The sequence below is a fragment of the Fusarium solani genome (genome assembly GCF_023522795.1).
Source record: "Fusarium solani strain SB1 chromosome Unknown bctg00000012, whole genome shotgun sequence".
In the NCBI taxonomy this organism is placed as follows: domain Eukaryota; kingdom Fungi; phylum Ascomycota; class Sordariomycetes; order Hypocreales; family Nectriaceae; genus Fusarium; species Fusarium solani.
Window position 1 is genome coordinate 1,375,030 of NW_027072146.1, and position 23,910 is coordinate 1,398,939.

A 23,910-nucleotide genomic window follows, 5' to 3' on the forward strand; every position below is an offset into this window, starting at 1 on the left:
AAGTTTAAGATCTTTCTCTTTCGATTCGGGGAGAAGCTGCGGGCACCTTCTCGGAAAGGTCATGCGTCGAGGCCTTGGAAGCGTGAAATGAAGACGCTCGGGTGAAGGCTCGCTTCATGTCTTTCGGTTGACGGTCAATCCGGGCCGTCTGAGCTTTCGTCAAGACGTTTCGAATCTTGCTCTCAATGTCATTAATGTACTCTCTCCAATCCTCGTCACACCATCCCAGGTGAATCATATGAATCGTGAGAGTTGCTGCAAAAGACCCTGCCAGGCTGTCCATTGCCCTAGACGCCAGCGCTGGGACCTCAGTCGTTGCCTCTTTGATTCTGTCCTCCACGAGGCCGTTGGCTTTGATGTTAGTCCAGAAGGCTTTGCCCGTTACGAGGTCGAATGTATGGTAGACAGCCATCTGTCGAATGTTCGGTGTCGCTGTATTGTCGGGCCCAATAGCTCGCTCTAATGAGCGCAGAAGATACTGCACGCGAATCTCACGCCCTGAGCGGCCTAGCTTAGGAATATCTAGTAACCTCTCATTCGGCACATCAAGGGTGTCATGGCAGTTGAACCCTGTCATGTGGTAGTCAAGCGGCTCATTCGTGGAACCGAAAGAAGACACAAAGTCCAAGAAGCAAGAATCGACTTGGTGAAAGGAACATAGATATGCGAAGGTGTCGCGTGAACAGTTAAGCTGGGCGCGTGAATGAGCCGCCTGGATGAAGCTAAAAAGCGTCAAAAATCGGTAGGGTTACCATGACTGACGCCAACATACACGAAGCGAGATTTCGGGTCCTTCCGATTCTCAAGTAAATGCCTCCTCAGCTGACTGTAGTGTCGAAAGTTCCCTTCTCGGTAGACTAGGGAGCGAAGTTAGTAGAAGTTGAACAAATGTCCCACTGTGTCCTGACCATCATCGCCATCGTCGAGCTCCAGGAGGCTTATGTCCTCCGCCGTGGGATCGAAGAGCCGTTTCTCGTCGTCTGCTAGTCGTCGGCGATAGCGCTCAAGAATGCTTCTCAATTGCTCTGGTCTCAAAATGTTGCACGGGTAATCTGCCCAGTTCTCGCACCCATCGATGAGAAGATCGTGAGAGTTCATGGCTGCTACAAGATGGAATGAGTACGGCAGGAGAAGTGGCCGTCCTTGGATAGGTGCTCAAAATTTATAGCACATAGATAGGTACCCAAGCACCCCCCTCCCCGCACATGGGGCTCAAAGACCTCGCACAGGGATCTGACAGCAACCCAGGCACATGAAAGGACCACACCACCACCATGCATGTGCCCTGACTTTAGTTGGTAACTTAGTAGAGACATTCTAGCACCGCCATTTTCTCAATCCCCTCAGCTTCTGGATTTGAGCTCTGTGGTCCTGCACGTGGTGTTAGGGGCACAATCTTGGAAAAGACTTCTTAGAAAATTTACCTACACTCGTCAATTCCATCTCCCCTGGGAGGTTGAAAACAAAATGGCCATTTTTACACTCATTTTATATCCCTATCAGCTTGTAAACCCTCCAGCTGTAGAAATTGGGCTCACCTCGACCATGATCGCGTTTTCGAAGAAGGTGTGTCGTAGCCAAGCCTGCAACACGGCTCCGGACAAGTGGTAAGCAGGGTACGTCACTTCACCCATGATACAAGGAATTGGGTGTGCGTAAATCACTACTCTCAGGCGAGTGTGCCAGTGTGCTCCGCCATAACAGGGCTTTTAAGCTTACAGGTCAACACAATGCGGCCATGTGTCGTCGTGCGGCTCTGATCAATTCTCAAGGCAAACATGGCGGGATTGATTCTGCCTCGTGAAATGAGATTTCCTAGGGTAGAGCACTTCATCCAGTGGAATTTATCTGCGGTACACCCAATTCCACGCCGTGTTGCGGTGTTGTTCAGACACGTCATCGCAGAAATGTAGCCAACTGGCCACCCGGCTGCCAGACTTCCTTGGCACACATAATTGCTCGGCTAGAGCCATACTTTCATTTGCTGTCTGGCAGGCATATCAGGTCATTCGTGCATGCTGCGAAACCTCAAAGTCACCACTGTTCCGCTGCCCCAACGCCACAACTGTATAGCCCCAGCGCCCCCAAGCCTATCATTTACGACAGCCTCGTTTATCAAGCTCGGCCAATTGATTGTGCTCAATCCGAGGTAACTTATTTGACCACAAGACACCGTGTTTTGGATGTGTCTAGCCTGAATTCGACGCTGGAAAGTGCCCGTCATGTCAAGCCTGATCCCTACTTTACGTCCACGCCGGGTATGTCGAATTTCGATGGCTCTTGAGGCAAGTATCAACCGGTATTTGGGCGAACTTGGTATTTATGTTTCAACACTCTTTCTTGTCGTCAATGAGGTGTCGAAAAGAGGTCATTAACAGCCGGGGCGAGAGTAGAAAAATCTTAGAGCATCATAGCTGTCTCAACATATAGATCCTACCCTCATGGACACTATTGAGCAGTTGAAAGGTTCAAACGTCAAATTGCCCGGGTGCCTATTAAATTAAACCATGGCAGTGTAATGGATAGTTTAATCTCCTCAACCTGTGATACCTCAGAGACTGGGTGGTAATAATCAGAAAACCAGCGACTAGGTTACTAAATATAAAACCCACCTACTTTATTATTATTTTCAATGACGCCTCCGTCGGCCACAGCATTAAAGAACATTCTGATAAACACATAACAGTAGCATCAAAACTCAATGCTGTAAAACATGGCAACTAAGAAAACCCACCTACACTCTACTTTTTGCCTATTAAGTCTGCAATGCATGTATATACTATTTTGTGATTGGGTCCTCATGCTATTCTATGTGCATAGGTAGCTGCGTTCTTTGCTATTGCGGCTAATGCTTTCTTCTAAGGCGTGGATGATTAACCATAACACCTTTTGTTTCTTTTTTTGTTTCTTTTTTTGTTTCTTTTTTTGTTTCTTTTTTGCAAGTACGTGGGGTAATCCTGCTAGAGGAAATTGCCGGTAGTACTAGATGCGATCTTCTAGCTCAATTAACCCATCAAAGGCCAGGCTTTATCTATAACAAAGAACATATTATCAATATATTATAGCATCATATCCTAATGCTAATATAGTAGCCTTTTGTTAACCTTCTGCTACCTATAGTAAAAGAGTTATACCTAGCTGCATCATTATGAAAGGTTAAACCTCTCATAGGGTATTTAACTGCTCTAACCTCTGTATAAGAAATAAGAGAGAATTTTTCTATCTTCTAAAGACTATAGTCTCTCAATACAATATCGAGAACCACAATCAATCAAACAATAGAGTACTGATAGATACATAATTTACCGAGGCCCCTTCATGATGTGATTTCGTGCCCGTTACCGAACAGACCTCTATCATCGACTTCGATTCTTATCTTTGCCCATGTCACGGCAGTACCTTTGCCGGTGACTTAAAGCGGAACTCATTGAGACTTTCAATCCTGGAGGTTATCGTGAAGGCGATGAAGATGATGCTTGCACCCCGTAGCTCAAATACAATGCGTCCTTAGCGGTCGTATTACTGACAATATTGGTAGAGAAAGCCCGTGTGCTTCCCGTTCCACTGCTCTTGGAAGTTTGAAATGAGGGCCAAGGGGAGAGTTGAAGAATAAGAGTCTCTCGACTGGAAGGAAAAGATTGCAATTACAGCTGTTTTAACTATGACAAGGGAAACTCAACCATCGCTAACAAACCAGCGATACGATGAAGAGAGGAAGTCGGACATCTACACTACCTAATGTAGAGTTCAACTCACCACACTGATATGCTAACTACCTTTAGATAGCTCTCACATCTCACGTGGCTCATGGCCGTTTAGCCTGCCCTTGGTTGCGAGTTCGCTCGGGATACTTCCGTTCTTCCGATAGCGCGAGCGAACATGACATTGCTTTAGAAGCCTGTTCCTGGCTCTTATCATTTAAAAGTATGCGAATGGCTGATGAAATCCACGCGATGTAAGGATGCAATACCTTATCTGCGAATCATAGTTGTCGCTGGATTGCGTGATGGGCTTTAGTGGGAAACTTGCTCGAACCGAGATCTCGCGAGATCAAGTTTAGTATTGCGTGCTCTGGGAGGACGAAAATCCCTGGCGATTTCAAGTTAGCGAGGAAGACTCATTTTTCGGGAAAATAAATGAGCATGCCCTGTCCAGTATCTTGGGCTGTCCGCTTTTGATCGTTTTCATGCAACCACTTATCCCACCGCATCCCATCGTCATCGTCAAGCAGAGTGACAGCTGATTGCTTGCAGCAATGGCACTCTCAGACATTCCCGAGCTCGCCAAGCGAGCCTCGGACTCAATCGAGCCTCCGCTACCCCAGTCTGCTGGATATGTTGTCGTCATTGTTATTGGCTTCCTCATTGCGTTTTTCATGATGTTCGCCACTCACGTCTTGAAGAAGACGGTGGGAGAGGATAACAGAACGACTGAAATGTTTATGACAGCAAACCGACGGGTTGGAACCGGACTGACGGCTTCTGCTGTTATCTCTTCTTGGCTCTGGAGCACGGCTATGCTGGGAAGCTCTCTTGTGGGATACAACTTCGGTGTTGCCGGCCCGTTTTGGTTTGCAGCTGGGTAAGTGTCCAAGTCATCAAGTTAGCTAGTGCGAGCACTGAAAATTTCCAGGTGTTCACCTATGATCGTCTTCTTCTCACTACTTGGCATAGCCTGCAAGTTGAGGGTTCCAGAGGCTCACACTCTACTTGAGATTGTGAGAATTCGGTACGGGACAGCCGGACATCTTGTGTGGATCGCACTCTGCCTCATCAATAACATTATCGCCATCGCAAACATGTTGCTGGGCGCAAGTGCTGCTATCACTGCCCTGTGAGTGCAATATTTCTGATGATGGGATCATTCTAATCGTGGATAGGACTGGCATGCACATCATTGCGGCTACGTTCCTGCTTCCTGTAGGCGTGGTCTTGTATACCTTCGTCGGCGGTATCAAGGCGACTTTCTTGACAGACTACTTCCACACCTTTGTCATTACCATAATCATCTGCTTTTTTACCATCAAGACGTTCTTGACACCTGAGATTGGGTCGCCATCAAGTCTGTTCCAGCTTATCGTCGAGGCTGGAAAGGCAAACCCTGTTGCGGGTAATGAGGACGGTTCTTATCTAACAATGACGAGCAAGGGGGTAAGTAAAGCCAATGAGTAACTCAACTGCCCGGGCGCTAACATTCAAGGCCATGTACTTTGGTATCATCCACGTCCTCGCCAACTTTGGTCTGGTCATCATGGATACTGGCTTTTTCGCAAAGGCCTTCAGCGCAGCGCCCAGGCCGTGGTCCCAGGCTACATCGTCGGAGGGATTGCATACTTCGGCATCCCCTGGTGCCTTGGAACTCTGATGAGTCTCTCTGCGGTTGCACTGGAAGGCACTGAAAGATTTCCCACATATCCCCGCCGAATGTCCACAGTCGAGGTTTCGAACGGTCTGGTCATGCCATACGCTGCCATCGCAATCGCGGGTAAAGGAGGCGCCGTTGCCGTCTTGCTCATCACATTCATGGCTGTGACTTCGACCATCTCCGCCCAAGTCATTTCGGTGTCGTCGATTATCAGCTTCGATATTTACCGCCGATATTTCAATCGAGATGCTACGGACAGGGATGCCATTCGCTGGAGCCACATTGGTGTTGTCTTTTTCGGCCTTTTCTCAGCAGCCTTTTCCACGGCTCTCTACTATGGAAAGGTCGACCTCGGTTGGACTCTGTACATGTTGGGAGTCCTGACTTGTCCTGGTATCTTCCCCACGGTATTCACAATTCTCTGGAAGAAGCAGTCTAAAGCCGCCGCCATCATCTCTCCTCTACTGGGCCTGGCAACTGGCATTGCTGTTTGGCTGGGAAGCGCCTCTTCGTTGTATGGGGAAGTCACAGTGGCTTCGACTGGCCAGATTCTGCCATGTGTTTACGGAACGGTCGCCTCCGCTCTGAGCCCTGGCCTGTACTCTGTGGTTATTTCTCTCATCAAACCGGACAACTACAACTGGGCCGACTTCCGAAATGAACGCCTTGCTTTTGATCAGACAAAGACCGCTGGACAAAGCGACGAGCCAGTGTCGCATGAGGAAAGAGTTGCAAGCTACACAGCCGACAAGGCGAAGCTTAAACGGTGGGGAACACTCGCCGCGATTTGGTCGCTGGCCACATTTCTCGGACACTGGGTTCTCTGGTAAGTTTAATCACATGCATCACTTTAAGCCATGAGCACTGATCCATTCGTTTAGGCCACTCCCCATGTATGCATCCAAGTATGTGTTTGGAAAGGGATTCTTTGATGCTTGGATCATTGTGGCCATCATCTGGGTGTGGATCACCATGTTCATTGCTGGCTTTTACCCTATCATTGACGGTTGGGGTCAGCTGAAGTATGTCTATCAGCAGCTGACAGGGGGTACACCTGATTCAAAGGACCAGGGTAGCAGTTCTGAAGCACCGACGATTCGCGAAGAGATCATGAGCGACCCTGAGAAGTGATTCAGTTGATGGAGATGATGGATAATGTTGGGAAGAGGTTCTTAGCAGCTAACACTCACGTAGTAAGAACTGAGCATGAACACAGCAGCAATTGACGTGACATGAATGCTTTAAGGATGTGATGAATGGAAGAGACTCACCGTTACTACTAACTAAGTCGTCACCGGACGCTACAGTCCGTAGAAGCAACGCATAAGGAGGCACTGAAGGAGAATCGCCCCCAGTCAGCTGATCCCCAGAGTATGAATCAGGAAGCGAATAGCCCCCATCAACCACCAGTATCATGTCCCTTTGAGGTATGGAATGAGCCGATACAAAACTGAATCATAAACTCTTTGTGCAGTTTGAAGTGATGCAGAGGCCTTAGGGTGGCTATTGAGGGCATTGTGAAGCCGAACAATGCTCTGCTAGCGGGAAGACCTAACTCGCTGGACATTCGGAGTCTCTGAATTGGGTTACACTCTTTGACGGAATTGGGCTTTGATGTCGTAATGCATTGATGATCATATCCATTGTTCCTGTGGCCGAAGACCCCTTTCAGATCCGTGATTGATATCAACAAAGAAGTCTCTGGATATATAGGCTGTTAAATGACCCAACAGTAGCGTATCTAGTTGGTGATTCAGAATTGAGCTTCAAGTATATAAGGCGAGCCTGGCACCAAGAACCATCGACCAAACGCACTCCAAACATCAACAGAACCTGCACGCAAAATCCGCCATCTCGAAAACACACTAACTTCCCAACCTCGCACTACACTACCGCAATGATGCCCGCCGAGCCTGAGGTTCACATCCACATCATCGAGAAGAAGGAGTTGACCGCGGTCGACAAGGTCAAGGGAGCCATCGATGAAATTTATGGCAAGGGCATGACCCACGTCCAGGAGGACACTTCCAAGTTCGTCGTCAAGACGATCAAGAAGAACCCCGAGAACCTCCTGAAGGAGCTCAAGGAGAAGGGATGCTAAGCTCACTGCATGAAAGGGCGTTTGCGGCGAGCATATGCATAGCTCGATAATTTGATCGGAACGAAAGGGGCAAACGTCTGTTATCTAGTATTTTTACCAACTTGAAGGCTTACCAAAGCCCAAATCAATCGTATTTTCGCCTATCCTCTCCAGCCTCTACTCTGTGCCACGTGTTCCTACTAGTAAAGCGTATAGATATTTGAGTTGAAAGTCGGTATGACATGTTATATGGAGAATCTATGTCCGCTGCCTGGCGGTGTATAGCGTAAGGCCCGAGGCCGACGAGTCTGGACCGTGTCCGAGCTTCGGTGAGGTTAGACCACCTATCGGGAGGCCCGGGTGACAAGCAGTAGCTAGCGAACAGGTTAGTGTCCACTCTCTGGTGGATTTACTTGCCATTACCAGCCACGTCAATGAAGTGTATGCTAATGTGAATGTACTCCGTGACGGTACTCTCGGCTGCGGTGAGCTGCTCTACTCTAGCACCCATATAAACCCACTTCGTGGACCACCTCTCCTACCCTTTTTGGCATCAACTGTCGATATATACTTCTTGACTAACTAAATAAGCATAATATGGCGGGAAAACATGTCATCCGCTAACCTTGTCGGGCGGGCCGAATGGGTTCGTCCCAGTCCCATGGAATACGAAAAGCTTGAATCCCCTTTAATCCACCGGCTCATGGTTCACGGTATTTGTTAGAATGAAACGCGCTCAAAATGCCACCACTGACGTTGAGACGTTTCTAGAACGACAGGGTTGTGTTATTGGTGGAATCATCATTATGCGGCACTTCGGAGTGGGTCGATCCGTCCGCCTCATTTGGGTAATTATGCTTATACAAACCTATATAAGAAGGGACTACATGTCTTTCTGAGTAGTTTGTTACAGCAGCCAGTCTTGGAATATCGACAATCATGGCGTTTCTGAAGCTTACCCCGACTCTTCTCCTGGCTATCCTCAGTGGGGCCTCTGCCAAGGACATCTTTGTCTCCCCCACTGGCTCTGGTTCTGGTACCCTTGATGCTCCCTATGGCTCTATCCAGTCTGCCGTGAACGCGGCCAAGGCTGGTGACACCATTTACCTGCGAAAGGGTACCTATGCTCCCACGACAAACATCCAATTCAAGACGAGCGGAAGTAAGGGCTCCCCCATCACTGTCCGACCTTACCAGAGCGAGAAGGTTGTCATTGACGGTGAGAACCTTCCTGGGTAAGTTTTCTCAGCCGCTTAAGGACTACTCAGCCAACTAACGGCCAAAAGTACTCCGAAGAAGCTGGACGAGGCCCTGCCCAACGGTGAGCGAGGTATCTTCCACATCCAGAACGCCAACTACTGGTCCTTCTACAACCTGGAGTATGTACCCATTACATAACCCGCTAGATTCCTGGCTTACGCATCTTCAGGCTGATCAACGGCCCCTACGGCATCTACGCTCGCGATGCTTCCAACAACTACTACGAGGGTCTCTCCACCCACGACAACTACGAGACTGGCTTCCAGCTCGAGGGTGCTTCCGCCAACAACGTTGTCGTGAACCTCGACTCTTACCGCAACCGCGATCCCCGCAAGAACGGTGAGAGCGCTGACGGCTTCGCCTGCAAGGACGGCAAGGGTGAGGGCAACGTTCTCCGCAACGCCCGTCTCTGGGACAACGTCGATGACGGTCTTGACCTGTTCATGTTCGGCTCTCCCGTCACTCTGGAGGAGGTCTACGCCTGGGGCAACGGTTACAACCGCTGGGGTTTCAGCCCCTTTGAGGGTGATGGCAACGGCTTCAAGCTCGGCATCAAGAACAACCCCCCTGCCAACCACATTGTCAAGAACTGCATTGCCTTCGACAACCTCAAGAAGGGTTTCATCGATAACGGCAACCCCGGCACCCTGAACTTTGAGCGCAACACTGCCTGGAACAACGGCGATGTTGGCTACAACATGAAGAGTTCCTCTTCCCAGATGAACAACAACATTGCTGCCTCCAACGCTGTCTCCCAGGTCAGCTTGATCAGCAGCGTCAAGCAGTCCGGTAACTCTTGGAACGACAAGACTACCTGGAACGACAAGTCCTTCAAGAGCACTGACTCTTCCACCCTCAAGGGTGCTCGTGGCAGCGACGGTCGGGTCAAGGCTAGCGATTTCCTCATCCCCACTAGCGGCAAGGCCATTGGTGCTACCACCCAGGCCAAGGTTTAAGGGTGAGGTGGTTTGAGATGTTCACGATGTACATATTATTGTTCGGAAAATAGTGGTTTAAGCCCTACGTTTGTCCGTTTTGACGGCTGTATATACAAACATTTATAGAGAACGCCAGCGATTTCGTTCCAGAGATATCTCCTTTTCGCATTCGTGGAAGTGCATATTGCCAATCCTCAAACAAGCTCGACATTGGAAACTGCTGTACTAGAAATCTCCTTACACCGTTTACACACGTCATTGCGAGGCTTGTGGTTCGCCACAGGAATATCCTGGGGAATCCACTCACTGTACATCCCAATCCTCGTGAACTGCCCCTGTCCTGTTGATTTGAGTACCAATCCGAACCGGGTATCACTCCCAGGTCCCATGCTATTTTCCGGCCCCAAGTGAAACAACAGCTCTAGCAACCAGACCGACAGGGACTTTGCTGTTACCTTCTCTTCCTTATCCACAAAGAGCTCCACCGAGTGCTCGCCACCACCGTCATGGCGAAAGCGAGCCTCTCCGGAGGAAAGCTTGAGTGTTGTCTGGACCAGAGGGCCGTTGACGGTAATGCGGCTGCTTGCAACACTGCCAAAAGGCAACAGAGCATTTCCGACTTTGACTTCAGCCTCCAAGATGCTTGCAGTTTCTCGGTGCGTGTCTCTTCCCCACGTTTCGGACTGCCACTCTACTTCCATCAAATGGGAGGCCCATGAGAATGAAGGCCCACTCGTCGACTCTGTTCGTTTTTGGCCGGTTTTCACGGTCCACAGGAGCCCTCGAATAAGGGACGGTTTCCATAACCCGGCCACGTACTCGGACGATGACAGACCGGCCGCTTCAGCGAATCGACTCGCCACAGCTGCAACAGCATTCAATCTATCGCTAGCGAACGTCAACTGACGCGCCGAATACTTTTCCACGGTGTTTGCCCACTCTCCTCGTAGAAGGTCATCAGTCGGCGAAGGGAGCATCCCAAAGCGGTGTTTCTTGCCAGAGCTGTTGCAGAAGTATGAGGCTCTTTGACTCCCATAGTCGATGATTCTCTCAGACAGAGCCTGTTCCTGAAATGTCCATGCTCTTGTGTCGATGGGCTCGTCTACAGGGCCCTTCCACTTGACAGCCTGAATAATATTGTAATCCTCCTCGGGTCCTCTGATCGGCAATGCTACTCCCGGAGCCGGGTGAAGTCTGTCGTGTAGGAACCCTCCGTGGCAGGTGGCTGCGCAAGACGCTGATAGAGTGACAAGAGCTCCTTGATAGACTTCGGGCATCTTGTTGATCTCTCGAGCTTTGTCGTCCTCGTCATCCTGAATGATACACATGGAATCTATCCAGAGATACGGGAGGTTTAGTTCGTGGCATGTACGGATGGCATCGCGTAGAGTCAACGGCATATCGTCAAAGTTAATGGCCCGATAGCGGTTCGTAACGTTTTGGCTCGTTGTCTGGGCTTTTTGAGGGCCACCCCAGCAGTAAGACAAGGCGGCCCAAGTCGGGCTGCCTATGGGAGCCGAGTCAACTAGGCGGAGGTTTTCAACGTCGACAAGTCGAGAGGGGGGTGGCAGGCAAGTCCGAGTGCACTCAGGATGCGAGCTCAAGCATTCCTTCAACGACGTTTGCATTTCCGTGAACGCTTTTTTCGTACTGATGGCCGGCTGAACAGCGTGCGACGTGAATTTGTTCCCGCAAGAAGCATCTGGTTGTACAATTAGGGATAGCTCGCTACAAATTCTATTGACTTACCCTTATGAGGCCATAGATTAAACCTCGTTACGCCCATCGACAGCCAACTCTCGGGAGGACCATTTCGCTTCCAAGCCCCCTCTATAGTCATACCATGGCTACCATCTGCCCTGCGAATGTACCAAATAGTGACGACAAGAGTGAACTGACGAGCGACATCCTCATTGACAACTTTCACTGGCGTCCGAGGTATAATATCGTTTTCAAGAGTGACAATACAAGGTTGGAAGAGCGCGCAGCGGTTGGACGCCGCTTTGAAAATCTGTGCTCCAGGAATGCGAAAGACACCCAGGTTGGTTTCGCGATTCTTGGAAGCTGCGGCCTTAGCTGTGTCTACGATGAAGCTCTCGCAGTGTTGGCACGTATGAAGTTGATATTCTTGAGCTTGCTGACGGAATGTTTCCATTTTTTACAGTTTATCTTGGTCAGGTTGAAAGGAGGAGTTTAGGAAGTTGGTACGTTTGTTGGACAGGGTGAGACAATAAAGCCGGTGGGATAAATAACGGGCCGACTGTCCAATGGGAGACCTATACCGAGTAGTTCAACGAGGAACGCCACAATGCTTCATTGACCACCTTGACTCGTTTGGAAGATACACATCGTCTATCATGCTCTGGAGTGTCTGCTTTGATTGATCGGGCAGGCAAGCATTTTGGTTCAGTCTGAACCTCATCCGTTTCTTGAACAAACACTGACCAATAGGATGCGAATTACCGAATACGGCAATTTTGCCTAGCGCTGATGCGTGAACAAAATGGGGGATTCTGACGTGACGTAAATTCATCCCATGCATAATCACCGCCATTTTCTGATCATTCCATTCAAGCTCGGCAAAGATCACATAACAGCCACTTCGATTTCCTGATAGCTGGGTCCTTGTAGCCATGGAGCCGCCGCAAGTCGCTATGCATCGCGATGGCCCCGTCACCAAGACCCGACGCGGCCTACGAGTCACCAGGGAAAAGCATCAAGGGATATCGTTTGTCAACGCAACCACAGCCGCAAAGGTCCCAGAAAACTCACATCTGCCTATTACGAAGCTCAAGTTTGTTCTGGAGAAGCGGCAGAAACCCCGACAGGCGCCAAGACTGGTGACTGAGGCTGACCTGAGCCGTGTGCAAGGGGGTGAGAACCGAAGAATTGCGCCTAGAACGAGTTCAAGGAGCCAAGACAAGGACGTATCCGAAAAGCGTTATTCGATGATTCCATATCAGTCTGTCGCCAGCAGAATTCCCAAGGAATCGCGCTCTTTCCCATTGGTCAAAGCATGGCGTCAACTGAACGAGGCGGGCACTGGTTACGTCCCGTCACCTTCTGGCATTACCCTACCAGATTGGGTCTTACATGGGCTTCCAGCGGAAATCCCCGACGAGGGACGAAAGTGCTTCCACGCGTACCTCTTTTCGTGTCCCATAAGGCATTACCCATTTGAACAGCTGCAGGTCGTTTCGTGGCAACCACTGTCCATGGATCAGAGTCGCTTTGAGCGACTGATGTTAGAGCCATTGATGCTCAACTGTACTTTAACAATGGGGGCCCTGTTCCTCCTGCTCAAATCTGGGACAAGGGAGTCAGCAGGGTTTTCGATGCATTCGGCAAAACTGTGCGCCCTGGTCAACAAGCTGTTAGGGGACAAGAAACAGACCATCAGCAAGACGGTCGTTGTAATTCAGTCTATTGCAAGCTTGGCTATTCTAGCAGTAAGTTCTTTGTCGGAATATGCCATTTTTCCTTACTGACGCGGCGTGCCAGACATTTCTCGGGTTGTATGACCATTGGTTGGCCCATCTAAACGGTCTCAAGCTGTTGGTCCAGGCAGCGGGTGGCTTACAGGTCCTCCCACTACCAGTACAAATACTGGTAAAAAAGTGAGTTTTCGAACACGACTTTACACTTATTGGCACTAACCTACTCCAGAGCGGACTTGAAAGGGGCTTCCGAGATAGTAACGACACCCTTTTTGCCCAAGCACGATTACAAAGGCCAATCTCAGAAAGTCTCCCTTGCGACCGGCGGATGGCCATAGAAGCCGATGTTCAACTGGCAGTTCGCCAATACGATGGTGGATGCGATAATTTGTGCGATACCATCGCCTCTTTGGCTATCCTTGTCGCCACAATCGACTTTGCAGCATCGCAACGAGGGTCGCTGATATTTGATCCACTTGCGCTGATGGAAGAATATCACGGCATTGAGTATCGCTTACTGGTGGCCTCAGTCCCAATACAGACACGCTTGGAGGCCCTAGATAGGTATTTGGACGGGGCTAATGCGTTCCAACACCACAACAACCTCTCGTTCGGGTCACCTAGCGATATGCAACATGAAGCCGAAAGGTCCCTTGACATAATTCTTCGTCTCGCGGCTCTCTTCTTCCTCAAAATGGTCAAGGGGGGTCCAGCTGATACTCTAGACGGACTGGTGCACATGATGCAGATACTGAACGAGCATATGCGTCGCATCACATATCTGCCTCTATCCATGGCGACTGATCCCCCACATGGACTTTCTCGGAGCGCTTTCATATGGATTGCTCTTATGGCAGATCGGATGTTGAGGAGGAGTGATTCCGAGGGATGGAACTGGGGCTCAAGGAAAGTCGATCGGCATATTTCTCGAGACTTTTTGTTATGGGCCTTGGGCGGAGGAGGCGTCCACCATGATGATTTCCGACTGTGCCGCATTTTGGACTTGGGAAGATTCGAGGTTGGCGCATGGGACCCTCGGGCACAGATTGAGCAAATCCTGGCATCATAACACCCGTTTTGAGATAGTTCCGAGACTGCAAGTAAGAAAACAAGGTCTGACTATCCAATAAACTCTAGTTGAAGAGCGTAGCGAGGGCTTATCTCACCCTGAAGGCTGGGAAATGTGGAGTTGGCGACACATTACTGCATCCGGCAACTTTGATGCGATTGGCCAGCTTCAAAAGTCCGAGTTGACGACTTAACACGCGCTTGTAACTCGCTTCTTTGTCCATGAGAGATTTTTTAGGCTACATGATGAGATGAGTCTCTCCACAGGGGCTGGCTTACGAGCTGGCCAGCCCTCCTGTTTATAAATAACAGCCCCAGCCCTCTCCTAAATAGAAAACCTCTTAATCCTATCTCCTCGCCATACTAGGGTGCCTGTGACCGACAATTCTGACAAGAACCAATAAATTTGGCTTTGACAGAGGTCCTTCCAGAGATACTTTTCCCACACAAGGGCAGATCCAGCTTGAATTCTGGCCACAGCCCGAAGACTACCAGCCGCACTCGCAATACAAATCTCCTCTCCCAGCATCATGTCAGAACTCACCGATAGAGCAGTCCCTAGAGACTCTATAGTTCTCGTGACTGGAGCAAACGGGTTCTTAGGCTCACATATCTCTGACCAATTCCTTCACTATGGCTATCGAGTCCGGGGTACCGTTCGCAGCCTTGAGAAGAATGCCTGGCTCGAGAAACACTTTGAAGAAAAGTACGGTGCTGGGTGTTTTGAACTCGTCAAGGTTGCTGATATGGCCGCTGAAAAGGCCTTTCATGGAGTAATCAAAGGCAAGACAGCACTACTACCGACGTTGATGAACCTCGTTACTAAAGTCAACAGGTGTCTCCATTGTCGCCCACACAGCTTCCGTTGTGTCCCTTGATCCAGATCCAAACAAGACGATCCCTCTGGTTATCTCGGGTTCACTCAACGCTTTAAAGGCAGCGTATGATGAACCAAGCGTTAAACGGTTTATATACACCTCGTCCTCTGCCTCCGTATATAACCCACTGGATGAACCTGGTAAAATCGTGACCCAAGATACCTGGAACGAAGAAGCCATCCGACAAGCCTGGAAGGAGCCGCCATACGAGGCTGAGAGAGGAATAATGGTGTACGCTGCGGGTAAAACGCAGGCAGAAAAGGAAATTTGGCGATTTCACAAGGAGCACCGTCACGAGCGGGCGGATTTGGTCGTGAATACTGGTGAGCAGCCCCCTCGATCACCGTCAACTGTCTAGGTACTAACTCACATGAGTTCTTCCTTCCACCAATCTGGGCAGACCACTTGACCCAGTCAATCAAGGCTATACGAGCACGTCTGGCTTCATCCCGCTACTTTGCAAGGGTGAAACGATGCCCATGCACCCTTTCTTTCCCCGCCGTACGTATCTGACACTAAACAACTACAACGACTCTAACTAACGTGCCTATAGAATACTACGTTCACGTTCAAGATACTGCTCGACTTCATGTTGCAGCAGCTATTCTTCCGACTGTGAAGGACGAAAGAATTTTTGCATTTGCTGAAAGATTTAACTGGGATAGAGTTTTGTCCCTCTTGCGAGAGGCTCAGCCCACCAAAACCTTTCGAGATGATTTTTCAGGTGGGGATGATCCCCATGAGATCCAAGGCCGGGACAAGGCGGAGAATCTACTTCGTGTGCTGGGTCGCCGAGGGTGGACGAATTTGGAGGAATCAGTCGCGGACAACATTCGGGACTTGTAGTTTGCCTGAGATGGGCCCGACTTTGGATGTGAGGTGTATTTAATTCAGCGATGGCCATCGCAAACCTGGTATGATTGCGACCCAAAGATGATTTACTTGGCCACCATGATAAGAAAAGATACTGGTTGTTGTGCATTCTGACTGGGGGCATTGTCTACGGACCATGATCCTAATCGCAACCACTTGTATTGGTGCCAACAAAGGATTGAAAATGCTGATAGAGGTTGCTTACACTCAATTATGCTAAATTTGTCTCTGCTGCTCGTCAATCCTGTCTTGTGGGGGCACAACGCGTGATATTAACTGCCCTCAACTCTTGGCCGCCCTCCATAGCTGAGCAGCAAATCCTACACTTTAACTGAACAAGCCTGACCATGTCAGAGAAACGCATCTGAAACCGTATTCAGTCGGCTATGCCTGGGAATATCGAGGCTTTTAAGCTTCTTTCAGCCTGGTCCCTACCGCAGATCAGCAGGCTGTGTGCTGCCCGGCAACAAAACTCAAGGCTGAAGCTATGCAACGTTGTATTTTGGTCTCTGGAGAATGCTGCCCTGCATGCACAGCTGCTCCTCAGCTACAGACGTGTCGTGTTGTTGTGGTCCGGGCCCCAGAAGGATGAAACATGCGACTTGTGTGGCTGTGTCAATGCTTCCTTTGGGTTGCATAACCTACTCGACTGGGGAGGTGCGACCGCCCTTTTACGACTGGTGATAACTTCATTGTGGCTCCACCTGTTGGCTCGGTGTCCGAGTGAGCTGGCAGGCGCAGTTTTGGGCCACCGGCCGACTGAACAGTTGCAAGATCCAAGATTAGACCATAGTTCCGTATGTAGAGGATGAAAGGATCAGAAAGATGAAATCATGACGCTGGCTGGTGAGGTAGAATAATGTTGAAGCAACAGGTTATAAGGGACGCGATTCTTCTAAAATGCTGCAGATTTAGATCCTCATCATCCTCACAATCATCAAGGCAACCCCCCCAATCTATTATCATCACCATTTTTCTCCGTTCACAGCACTTGATTAGCCCATCACCATGAAGACCAGCGCTTTCATCTCCGTCTTTTCTGCCGTCATGGCTTTTGCTTCAGTGAGTTGACCATGCAGGCTACCATGTCAAGCTTTGCATGACTAACAGATATTAAGGCGATTCCTCAAACCAGCAACGTTCCAAAGGTTGTCAGCAGCCCCATTGACGGCTATGAAATCGCCCCTATGAAGTGGACTGGACAAGTCGACAAGCGCAGTGAGAACATTACTCTTGAGGGCACCCTTGAGGAAATCACAGTCAAGGCCCGAGAGATCAACCCAGACTTCGGTGCCGCTCCCTCTGTTGAGAAGCGTGGCGTGAGTTCTCTCAACATTGAGTAGATTAATAGCTAATTCTTGGGCATTTCAGTTCGGAAAGATCAACTGCGGTTGGGGAGGCAAGGGCCGTGCTGGGGTTCTGGCCATCAAAGAGGGTATCGACTACCTCCAGGGAATCGACGGCTATTGTGGCCTGGATGATGGTCCCTACAAGTGTGCCCGCGTTAGCTGCTCATGGGACTCTGCCATCTGGCTCTGCAACGATAACGATACCCCTCTTCGTGTTCCGTGCAAGGACCTCGGTCCCTTTGCAGCCAAGATTCGCGAGGACTGCATGTCCAGTGGCTGGTCCGAGCCCATGACTCAAGGTACGCCGAGACGAAGACAGCTATAAGATATTGAGACTAATACTCGAATTAGGCCAGCTCTTTAGCGACAAGGGCAACTGGAATGTGATTGTTGGCAAGGACAGTTGCTAGACACACTTTGCGATGCAAGGAATGGGAGAGTGGACCAAGGGTGCCGGCACTCAATAAGATTGATGATCTAGACGACTCGAGGGATGAAATTAGCATGGAATGGTGTTGAGCACTTCTTTGCATTATTGTGCTTTTTTTTTTTTTTTTGGCGAAGTAAATTTATATAGACCTGATGGGAATCTAAGTACGGGCATTTTCGATTCCTGATAGACTAACCTGAGCGAGGGCTGACTGGGGCTGATGCCAACGCTGGAACGACCAAGAGTGCCGTACATGTGCTCTTCCAGAATTAAAAGTGAGATCTAGCTCACGCCAACCCAGGGTATTAGTGTCTTTCGCTTCTTGAAGCCTTTCGAGTCCTAGCTTGAAACTTGTGCCACAGAAGCTTGCCACAATTGCTTGTCCTGCCGTGAAACCAATACTTCTGGCCAGGTGCAGTGTCTGCACTGACAAAACCCTCGCTCTCCGAAGCGTATTGAACTCTGGCTACTTGGCGCTTATGATACTCGAATTTGTCTAATAGTATGAGATTCAAGTGCATATTATCCCATAGACCAATGCCTGCGTGGAACCTGCCGGTGTTCAGGCCCCTGTTCCATTGGTGCTTGTTGACCCTGTAAAGTGTGTTCTTTATTATAGTTGAAGCCCGGCCCTTGATGGGATAACTAAGCCAGAAGACCGTTGACCTTGTAAGGCACCAGGACGTCCATAGTGACGCCAATCACACTGGTGATGCAAACGGCACAGGCTAAGGTGTAAGGACGGAGTCTCTGCGACGAGATTTCACCATTGAAACTGGAGCTGGCGGCGCCAGTCGCAACCATTCCGATATCACAGAGGAAAGCTTAATAGAGCCATCGCTTATCGTGGCTGCCAAACGCTTATGTTCATTCACACTATCTTGAGTTCCTCCTCAATGTTCACTATTCCAAACTATTTATGTCATGAGTGGTGATTCCAGAAACCAAGCTACTAGCTCTCAACATAGACGCGATTCCCAATCTCCCGGAACGTCTCGATTTGATGGTGCATATCCTTGAAGACATTATCCATGAGCAATAGCATATCTCTTCCCAGTGGTATAACTCGTTCACCCTCTTTCCCTTCTCCCTGGCCTTCCCCCATGACAACCTCGTAAATGACTTTGCTGGCTTTGCGATGATCACCATCGGCCTTGTAGTTGCTGCCCAGTAAGCTGTGAGCCACTTGGTCTGTCCTACCGCCAATATAGTCTTGTGGGAAGGGTACAGATGATAGCCGAAGAGCGTTGGTAAAGTTGGTGTCGAACCCGCCAAGTTGGACTGTCAAGGTACGGATATTGAAAGGGGCGACCTCGCGGGCGAGAATCCTTGTAAGGCCTATTTGAGATGAATTTCCAATTCATAGCCAGGTTCGAGAGTCACTTACCATCCATCGCAGCCTTGGCAGCGGCGTAGATGCCCATGCTTTCTCTACCACCCACTCCGGCGCCCGATCCTATGTTGAGAATCAACCCTTGACGTCGTTGTCGCATATGAGGTAGCACCGCCCTGATAAGACGGTATGGCCCAAAATAGACCGTCTCCATTTGGCGACGAACCTCATCTTCCGGAAAGCTCTCGACAGGGCCATGAATGGACCAGCCAGCGTTGTTGACCAAATTATCAATCCCGGTGCCCTCCTTTTCCAAATTCTCGATGACAAGGCCACCGTTAGGGTCGTCAACATCCAAAGTCAGCCAACGGCCGCCCTTACTCTCGATCTCGGAGACCAAGTCGGGGATTTTGGCTGGATTCCGTGAAGTGGCAATAACATTGTGGCCATTGGCCAGGGCGAGCCGAGTGAGCTCCAGACCAAATCCCGATGCCGACCCAGTGATGAACCAGGTTAGCTTGGAAGTCTTCCAGGAAGTCATAGTGATGAAGTGAAACAAGGTTGTATATGATGCTATTAAAGTTGGATTGTTGCCCAGAAGTCTATGACCTTATAAGTGAGAGGATCGCGGTTCGCGGACTTTAGCGCCGGTTAGGTCCGGGATAATCGGGACCGCATCGGCCAGTTCCTAAGACTTTGACGGTGTCAAGGCACCGGTTTCGAGGTCCTCCGGAGTTAAGCTGCGGACTATTGATTGACGGTTAATACCCGATTTTGGCATATGTCACATGTAGAATGAGGGCAAGGTCCCCTACCTAGGGGACAGAGGCACATTGGGAGTTCTTTGCTTTGTGTTGCCTCGCCCCGAGCGTGGGCGGGGGACTGGAAGTCGAAATTAAGAATCAAAGGCCCGAGGACCATTTTCTATAAATTGGTACTACACAATAGTCACTGAGATCCCAGTAAATCCTAAAACTCCGGTCTTCGCTTCAGAACCGAGCAGCCAGATGAACCACATTGACCCCTCAGCTTTCTTCTGTTTCTGCCACCAAGGCAACAAAAACCACCAATACCGCTGAATAGACTGCCGTAGCTGAGAGAACCGCTATGTTGTCATGAAGCACAAAGGCCATAATCAACCCGAACATGGCGACGAAAACAGTCGTTGCCCATAGCGCCTGCAGAGTACTGAGGGCTAATATTAGAAGCTACATGGGTGCTATCAGGAAGACTGCGCTAACAGCAGCGACACACACACGGGTGAACAGTTTCTCACTTCGGTTGTCTCGTCGTGTAGCAACCGGCGAGACGCGTTTTGTCTCCCAGTTTAGAACGGGTATTGACCCCCGAGCGGGTGGGCTGACGTTTTTCATGACAGTGTCGAGGATATCTCGATCAACCTGTCTCTCGTCCGTAATTAGAAATGGATCTCTTGACTCCCTGCCGCGTCTTTCCATGTAGTCGTGCTCTTGCAAAGCTTGGACTAGACGGGATTGGGTCAGCATATTTTTTGCCTTCGATCACCTAATGAGGTAGGTAGTTCGGCTGGATAGTGCTCAGATGTTCTCACCACAGCTTTGAAGATCTCTCTCCCAGTTGTCCCAGTTCTTGACAGGTCCTTCGTATAAATTCATGGCATGGATCGCGAGTCTGTACTGAAGTCTTTGTATACGCATTCTCTCCATCTCTGCAAGGCTGATTCGGTAGCTTCTTGGCCGATCATCGAGCGCGTTGGCCAGAGGGTGATAGTGCGAAGGGCGCTTGACGAAATGGGAGAGTCGAATCCCTTCAAGGAGGTTATCCCTGTATTGTCTCCGAATCCACTCTTAACCTGCCTCCTCAGCAGTGGGCGCCGGCGGTGCAAGTGGTGCCGTTTGCACTGTGTAGTCCATGCCGCTGAGAAGTTGATTCATGGTGTCAGGCATTGATCGTGCCGAGTAGTAGAGCTGCGTGTAAGATCACTCTCGAAGAGATTAGGCAATTTATTTTCAGAGAATTTCGCCTTAAAAATGGCTGTGTAAGCGGGCCCGGCAAGCTGAAATGCAGTCGTCCGCGGATGGAGCCTCGTTCAGATGCCCCTGACATTGCTGTGCTACCTAGATCGCTATGGTGATTGCAGGAATGGAAGCCACAACTGACATGACCTCGGTCAGGGACTATTGGCCCCAGCTTTTGTTGTTTCAAAGTAACAACCAGTCTCCCGGTTAGACCTGAGGCTCCTCGTAAGGCAGACTCAGCTCATCATCTATACTGTCACACGAAACAGGATATCCTAAGGAAGCGGCCGACTAGGTATTTATTTGCTTAATAGGCCCGAACAACAGTTGCCAAAAAAACAAAACAATAAAAAAGAGTAGGGTCTTTCGCCCCCGACCCCTCACAAAAATCAACCCGCACCCTTAAGAACTCGCAATTTCGTTATCAAGACTCCCTTTTTATCCGCTCTCGGTCAACACACCATGTCAAGTCACAACGTGTCAGACACTCTGCTAAAAGAACGGCCCACTGTCAAGCTCCAAATCGGGATAAACGGCTACAAGATGATGCTCTGCTTCTCCAAAGTAGAGCAAGCAAAACAATATTTCACGTCGGTTTATGAGAATATTGCCCTCAACCCATGGGATGAGCGATAACTCTCTCGAGGGTATCCCTAGATCTTCGAAAAGCCCGAAAGATCGTACTGGGGAAAGGCTCCCGGCGACCATTCAAAATCCAGTTCAGGACTTGCTGGTCGGCTCGGAAATGGCACCAGCTTTCCAACTCGAGCCATCTCTACTCCCGACAAGGAAGATGTGTTCTGATTGCGGAGCCAAACACAAACTCTTTTACCCATCGGAGAGTGGACCTATTGTTGATGGTTGAGGACATACGACCAGTCAGTAAGGGCATGATGCCCTCGCCGCCAACCGCAATCGGTACGGCAACACAGCGAGCCGAGTCACTCTGGGTAAAAATCAAATCCGCATGGAGCAATGCATTATAGACATTCAAGGGTTTCATGCCGTTAACGTGGACGAGTCTGGTTGGATGATCAGGTAGAGCTGCCGGGTTTTGAGGCTAAGCTGTACCACATAATGAATACCTTGCGTGTGGGGTGAAATGGATTCAATAATAATACCGGGCGCTCACAGATATAGAGTTTGAGGGTGACTTGAGTTGTCATGCTCAAGAGCCTTCCAGCTAAAAACTTGGTATACATGTCAATACGAAATGCCATTGTGAGATAACACTCCTAGGATACAAGCTAGGTAGGCAGGGAATGCAACGCCACCCCCAAGCAGAGAAGCAAACAATCCGCACATCACTCATATCTACCACTCCTATTTACCAACCTGCTCATTCTCGTAATGAAGCTTATCGAAGTACGGATGAGTGCATGCCCTCTTTGCAGAGAGACGATAGGCAGGGTCGTAGACGAGAAGCAGGTCAAGGAGATTCAGCCCTTCCTCGTCCAGGTTGGGACACAAGGGGGCGTCGTAGTTCCGTCTCCATTTTGGAAAGGAGGGCTTGAAGTCAGGATAAGAAGTTACGTCAGGCCAAATCTCATTGTCGGGTGTTCCAAGGACACTTTGAAAAGGTTAGTTCGGTCAAGTAGACGAGGATGTTGCAATTACCGGAAGATCTTGAAAATCTCGTCGATTTCGGAGTCGCCAGCGAATATTGGCTTCCGAGTGCACATCTCGGCGAAGATGCAGCCGATGGACCACATGTCCACGCCTGTTGAATACTGCCTACCCCCCCAGCAAGACTTCTGGTGCTCGATACCAGAGAGTCACAACTTCGTGGGTGTAGGTACGTAGTGGGACACCAATAGCCCTCGCGAGGCCAAAGTCAGTGAGTTTGAGGTTGCCTTCTTTGTCGATAAGAAGATTCTGAGGCTTCAAGTCTCGGTGAAGGACACGGTGCGAATGGCAGTACTTGATGCCCTCGCAGAGGTGAAGCATGAACTTGCGCACGACCTGGTCGCCCATGCCAAGGGTGCGAATGGTTGCAGACGATCCAGAGGGAAGAGGCTTGCCACGGCCTCCATCAGATACTGGCAGGGAGTCCATGTACTTTTTGAGATCAAGGTCGAGAAATTCAAGAACGAGATACAGCTTGTGGCTATCTGCATGGACGATGTTGAGCAGGCTGACAACATTTGGGTGGTTCATCTCCCTGAGAACTGAAATCTCGCGGATGGCTGTGCTGGGGACGCCCTCATCCTCGGTCTCGAGGCGGATCTTCTTGAGGGCAACGAGGCGGCCATTGTGTGCGAGGTCCCGGGCTTTGTAGACGACACCGTACGTTCCTATGGTTGTGCGAGTCAATAGCTAAGCAAAAGAGAATGTGTGTCGGGTCAGGGAAACAACCTTCACCGACCTTCTCTATCCTTTGGTAGTTGTCCATGATGTTGAAGGTGATCCAAAATGTCTCACATGAGACTTTGGTGCTGGGTAATGTGGAGGCTCAACTGCCAGGCTGCGAACGCAAGGGTCGTTTTGGGCTAAAGTGGTACACGAGCAAGTCTGGTCGAAGCTTTACTAGAGCTAGTATGCGTTAGGCTCGGAATAGCGTCAATTATGAAGGTGCGTCCGTAGCAAAACGATCTCTTGGTAAATCACGTTATGAGGAGGAAAGGACAGAATTTCTTTGCGGGTGCTCGGTGGTGGTCAATGTCGGTCGACGTGTTTTGTTGCGGGGACAACATGAAAAGAAAAAGCGCGCGCGATTGGAAATAAACAGGCCCCGCATCAGTTGGCATAGGAACATCAACCACCTGATATCTCATGTTCGACTTTGTCATTTCCTGCTGATGCGTGCTAACAGGTCTTTCACTGTTAAGCTTTTTGTCGTCAAGATGTCTATAATGTCCTTGCATTATAAATCTCTGTGAAATATCCTATTCTAACTCCTCATC

At 49.7% G+C, this 23,910-nt stretch overlaps 10 protein-coding genes across 10 annotated transcripts; 6 read left to right on the forward strand and 4 right to left on the reverse strand.

Annotated features, from left to right (window-relative positions):
* Positions 1-4: 4 nt before the first annotated feature.
* On the reverse strand, positions 5-1,098 carry MRS44_016453 (uncharacterized protein; the record flags this gene model as incomplete). The annotated part of the gene is made up of 3 exons (XM_046281354.2): positions 5-722; positions 773-857; positions 909-1,098. The coding sequence occupies 3 exons, from the start codon at positions 1,096-1,098 to the stop codon at positions 5-7; spliced, it is 993 nt and encodes a 330-aa protein (XP_046130965.2).
* Positions 1,099-4,255: 3,157 nt separating this feature from the next.
* MRS44_016454 (uncharacterized protein) lies at positions 4,256-6,495 on the forward strand (the record flags this gene model as incomplete). The annotated part of the gene is made up of 6 exons (XM_065618035.1): positions 4,256-4,581; positions 4,633-4,833; positions 4,880-5,150; positions 5,200-5,212; positions 5,275-6,190; positions 6,246-6,495. 6 exons carry the CDS (start codon positions 4,256-4,258, stop codon positions 6,493-6,495), a joined length of 1,977 nt encoding a protein of 658 aa, XP_065474107.1.
* Positions 6,496-7,261: 766 nt separating this feature from the next.
* On the forward strand, positions 7,262-7,465 carry MRS44_016455 (uncharacterized protein; the record flags this gene model as incomplete). The annotated part of the gene is made up of 1 exon (XM_065618036.1): positions 7,262-7,465. The coding sequence occupies one exon, from the start codon at positions 7,262-7,264 to the stop codon at positions 7,463-7,465; it is 204 nt and encodes a 67-aa protein (XP_065474108.1).
* A 918-nt stretch (positions 7,466-8,383) lies between these two features.
* Positions 8,384-9,660, forward strand: MRS44_016456 (uncharacterized protein; the record flags this gene model as incomplete). Its single annotated transcript, XM_046282042.2, has 3 exons — positions 8,384-8,679; positions 8,731-8,823; positions 8,874-9,660. The coding sequence occupies 3 exons, from the start codon at positions 8,384-8,386 to the stop codon at positions 9,658-9,660; spliced, it is 1,176 nt and encodes a 391-aa protein (XP_046130963.1).
* Positions 9,661-9,836: 176 nt separating this feature from the next.
* Positions 9,837-11,797, reverse strand: MRS44_016457 (uncharacterized protein; the record flags this gene model as incomplete). The annotated part of the gene is made up of 2 exons (XM_046272838.2): positions 9,837-11,344; positions 11,392-11,797. 2 exons carry the CDS (start codon positions 11,795-11,797, stop codon positions 9,837-9,839), a joined length of 1,914 nt encoding a protein of 637 aa, XP_046130962.1.
* Positions 11,798-12,275: 478 nt separating this feature from the next.
* Positions 12,276-14,148, forward strand: MRS44_016458 (uncharacterized protein; the record flags this gene model as incomplete). The annotated part of the gene is made up of 4 exons (XM_065618037.1): positions 12,276-12,784; positions 12,892-13,091; positions 13,195-13,259; positions 13,309-14,148. 4 exons carry the CDS (start codon positions 12,276-12,278, stop codon positions 14,146-14,148), a joined length of 1,614 nt encoding a protein of 537 aa, XP_065474109.1.
* A 529-nt stretch (positions 14,149-14,677) lies between these two features.
* On the forward strand, positions 14,678-15,871 carry MRS44_016459 (uncharacterized protein; the record flags this gene model as incomplete). Its single annotated transcript, XM_065618038.1, has 4 exons — positions 14,678-14,920; positions 14,976-15,348; positions 15,401-15,526; positions 15,579-15,871. The coding sequence occupies 4 exons, from the start codon at positions 14,678-14,680 to the stop codon at positions 15,869-15,871; spliced, it is 1,035 nt and encodes a 344-aa protein (XP_065474110.1).
* A 1,035-nt stretch (positions 15,872-16,906) lies between these two features.
* MRS44_016460 (uncharacterized protein) lies at positions 16,907-17,657 on the forward strand (the record flags this gene model as incomplete). Its single annotated transcript, XM_046273975.1, has 4 exons — positions 16,907-16,960; positions 17,017-17,217; positions 17,270-17,546; positions 17,599-17,657. The coding sequence occupies 4 exons, from the start codon at positions 16,907-16,909 to the stop codon at positions 17,655-17,657; spliced, it is 591 nt and encodes a 196-aa protein (XP_046130959.1).
* A 972-nt stretch (positions 17,658-18,629) lies between these two features.
* On the reverse strand, positions 18,630-19,551 carry MRS44_016461 (uncharacterized protein; the record flags this gene model as incomplete). Its single annotated transcript, XM_046272172.2, has 2 exons — positions 18,630-19,015; positions 19,065-19,551. 2 exons carry the CDS (start codon positions 19,549-19,551, stop codon positions 18,630-18,632), a joined length of 873 nt encoding a protein of 290 aa, XP_046130958.2.
* Positions 19,552-22,330: 2,779 nt separating this feature from the next.
* MRS44_016462 (uncharacterized protein) lies at positions 22,331-23,399 on the reverse strand (the record flags this gene model as incomplete). The annotated part of the gene is made up of 4 exons (XM_065618039.1): positions 22,331-22,577; positions 22,625-22,737; positions 22,787-23,301; positions 23,363-23,399. 4 exons carry the CDS (start codon positions 23,397-23,399, stop codon positions 22,331-22,333), a joined length of 912 nt encoding a protein of 303 aa, XP_065474111.1.
* Between the last annotated feature and the right edge of the window lie 511 nt (positions 23,400-23,910).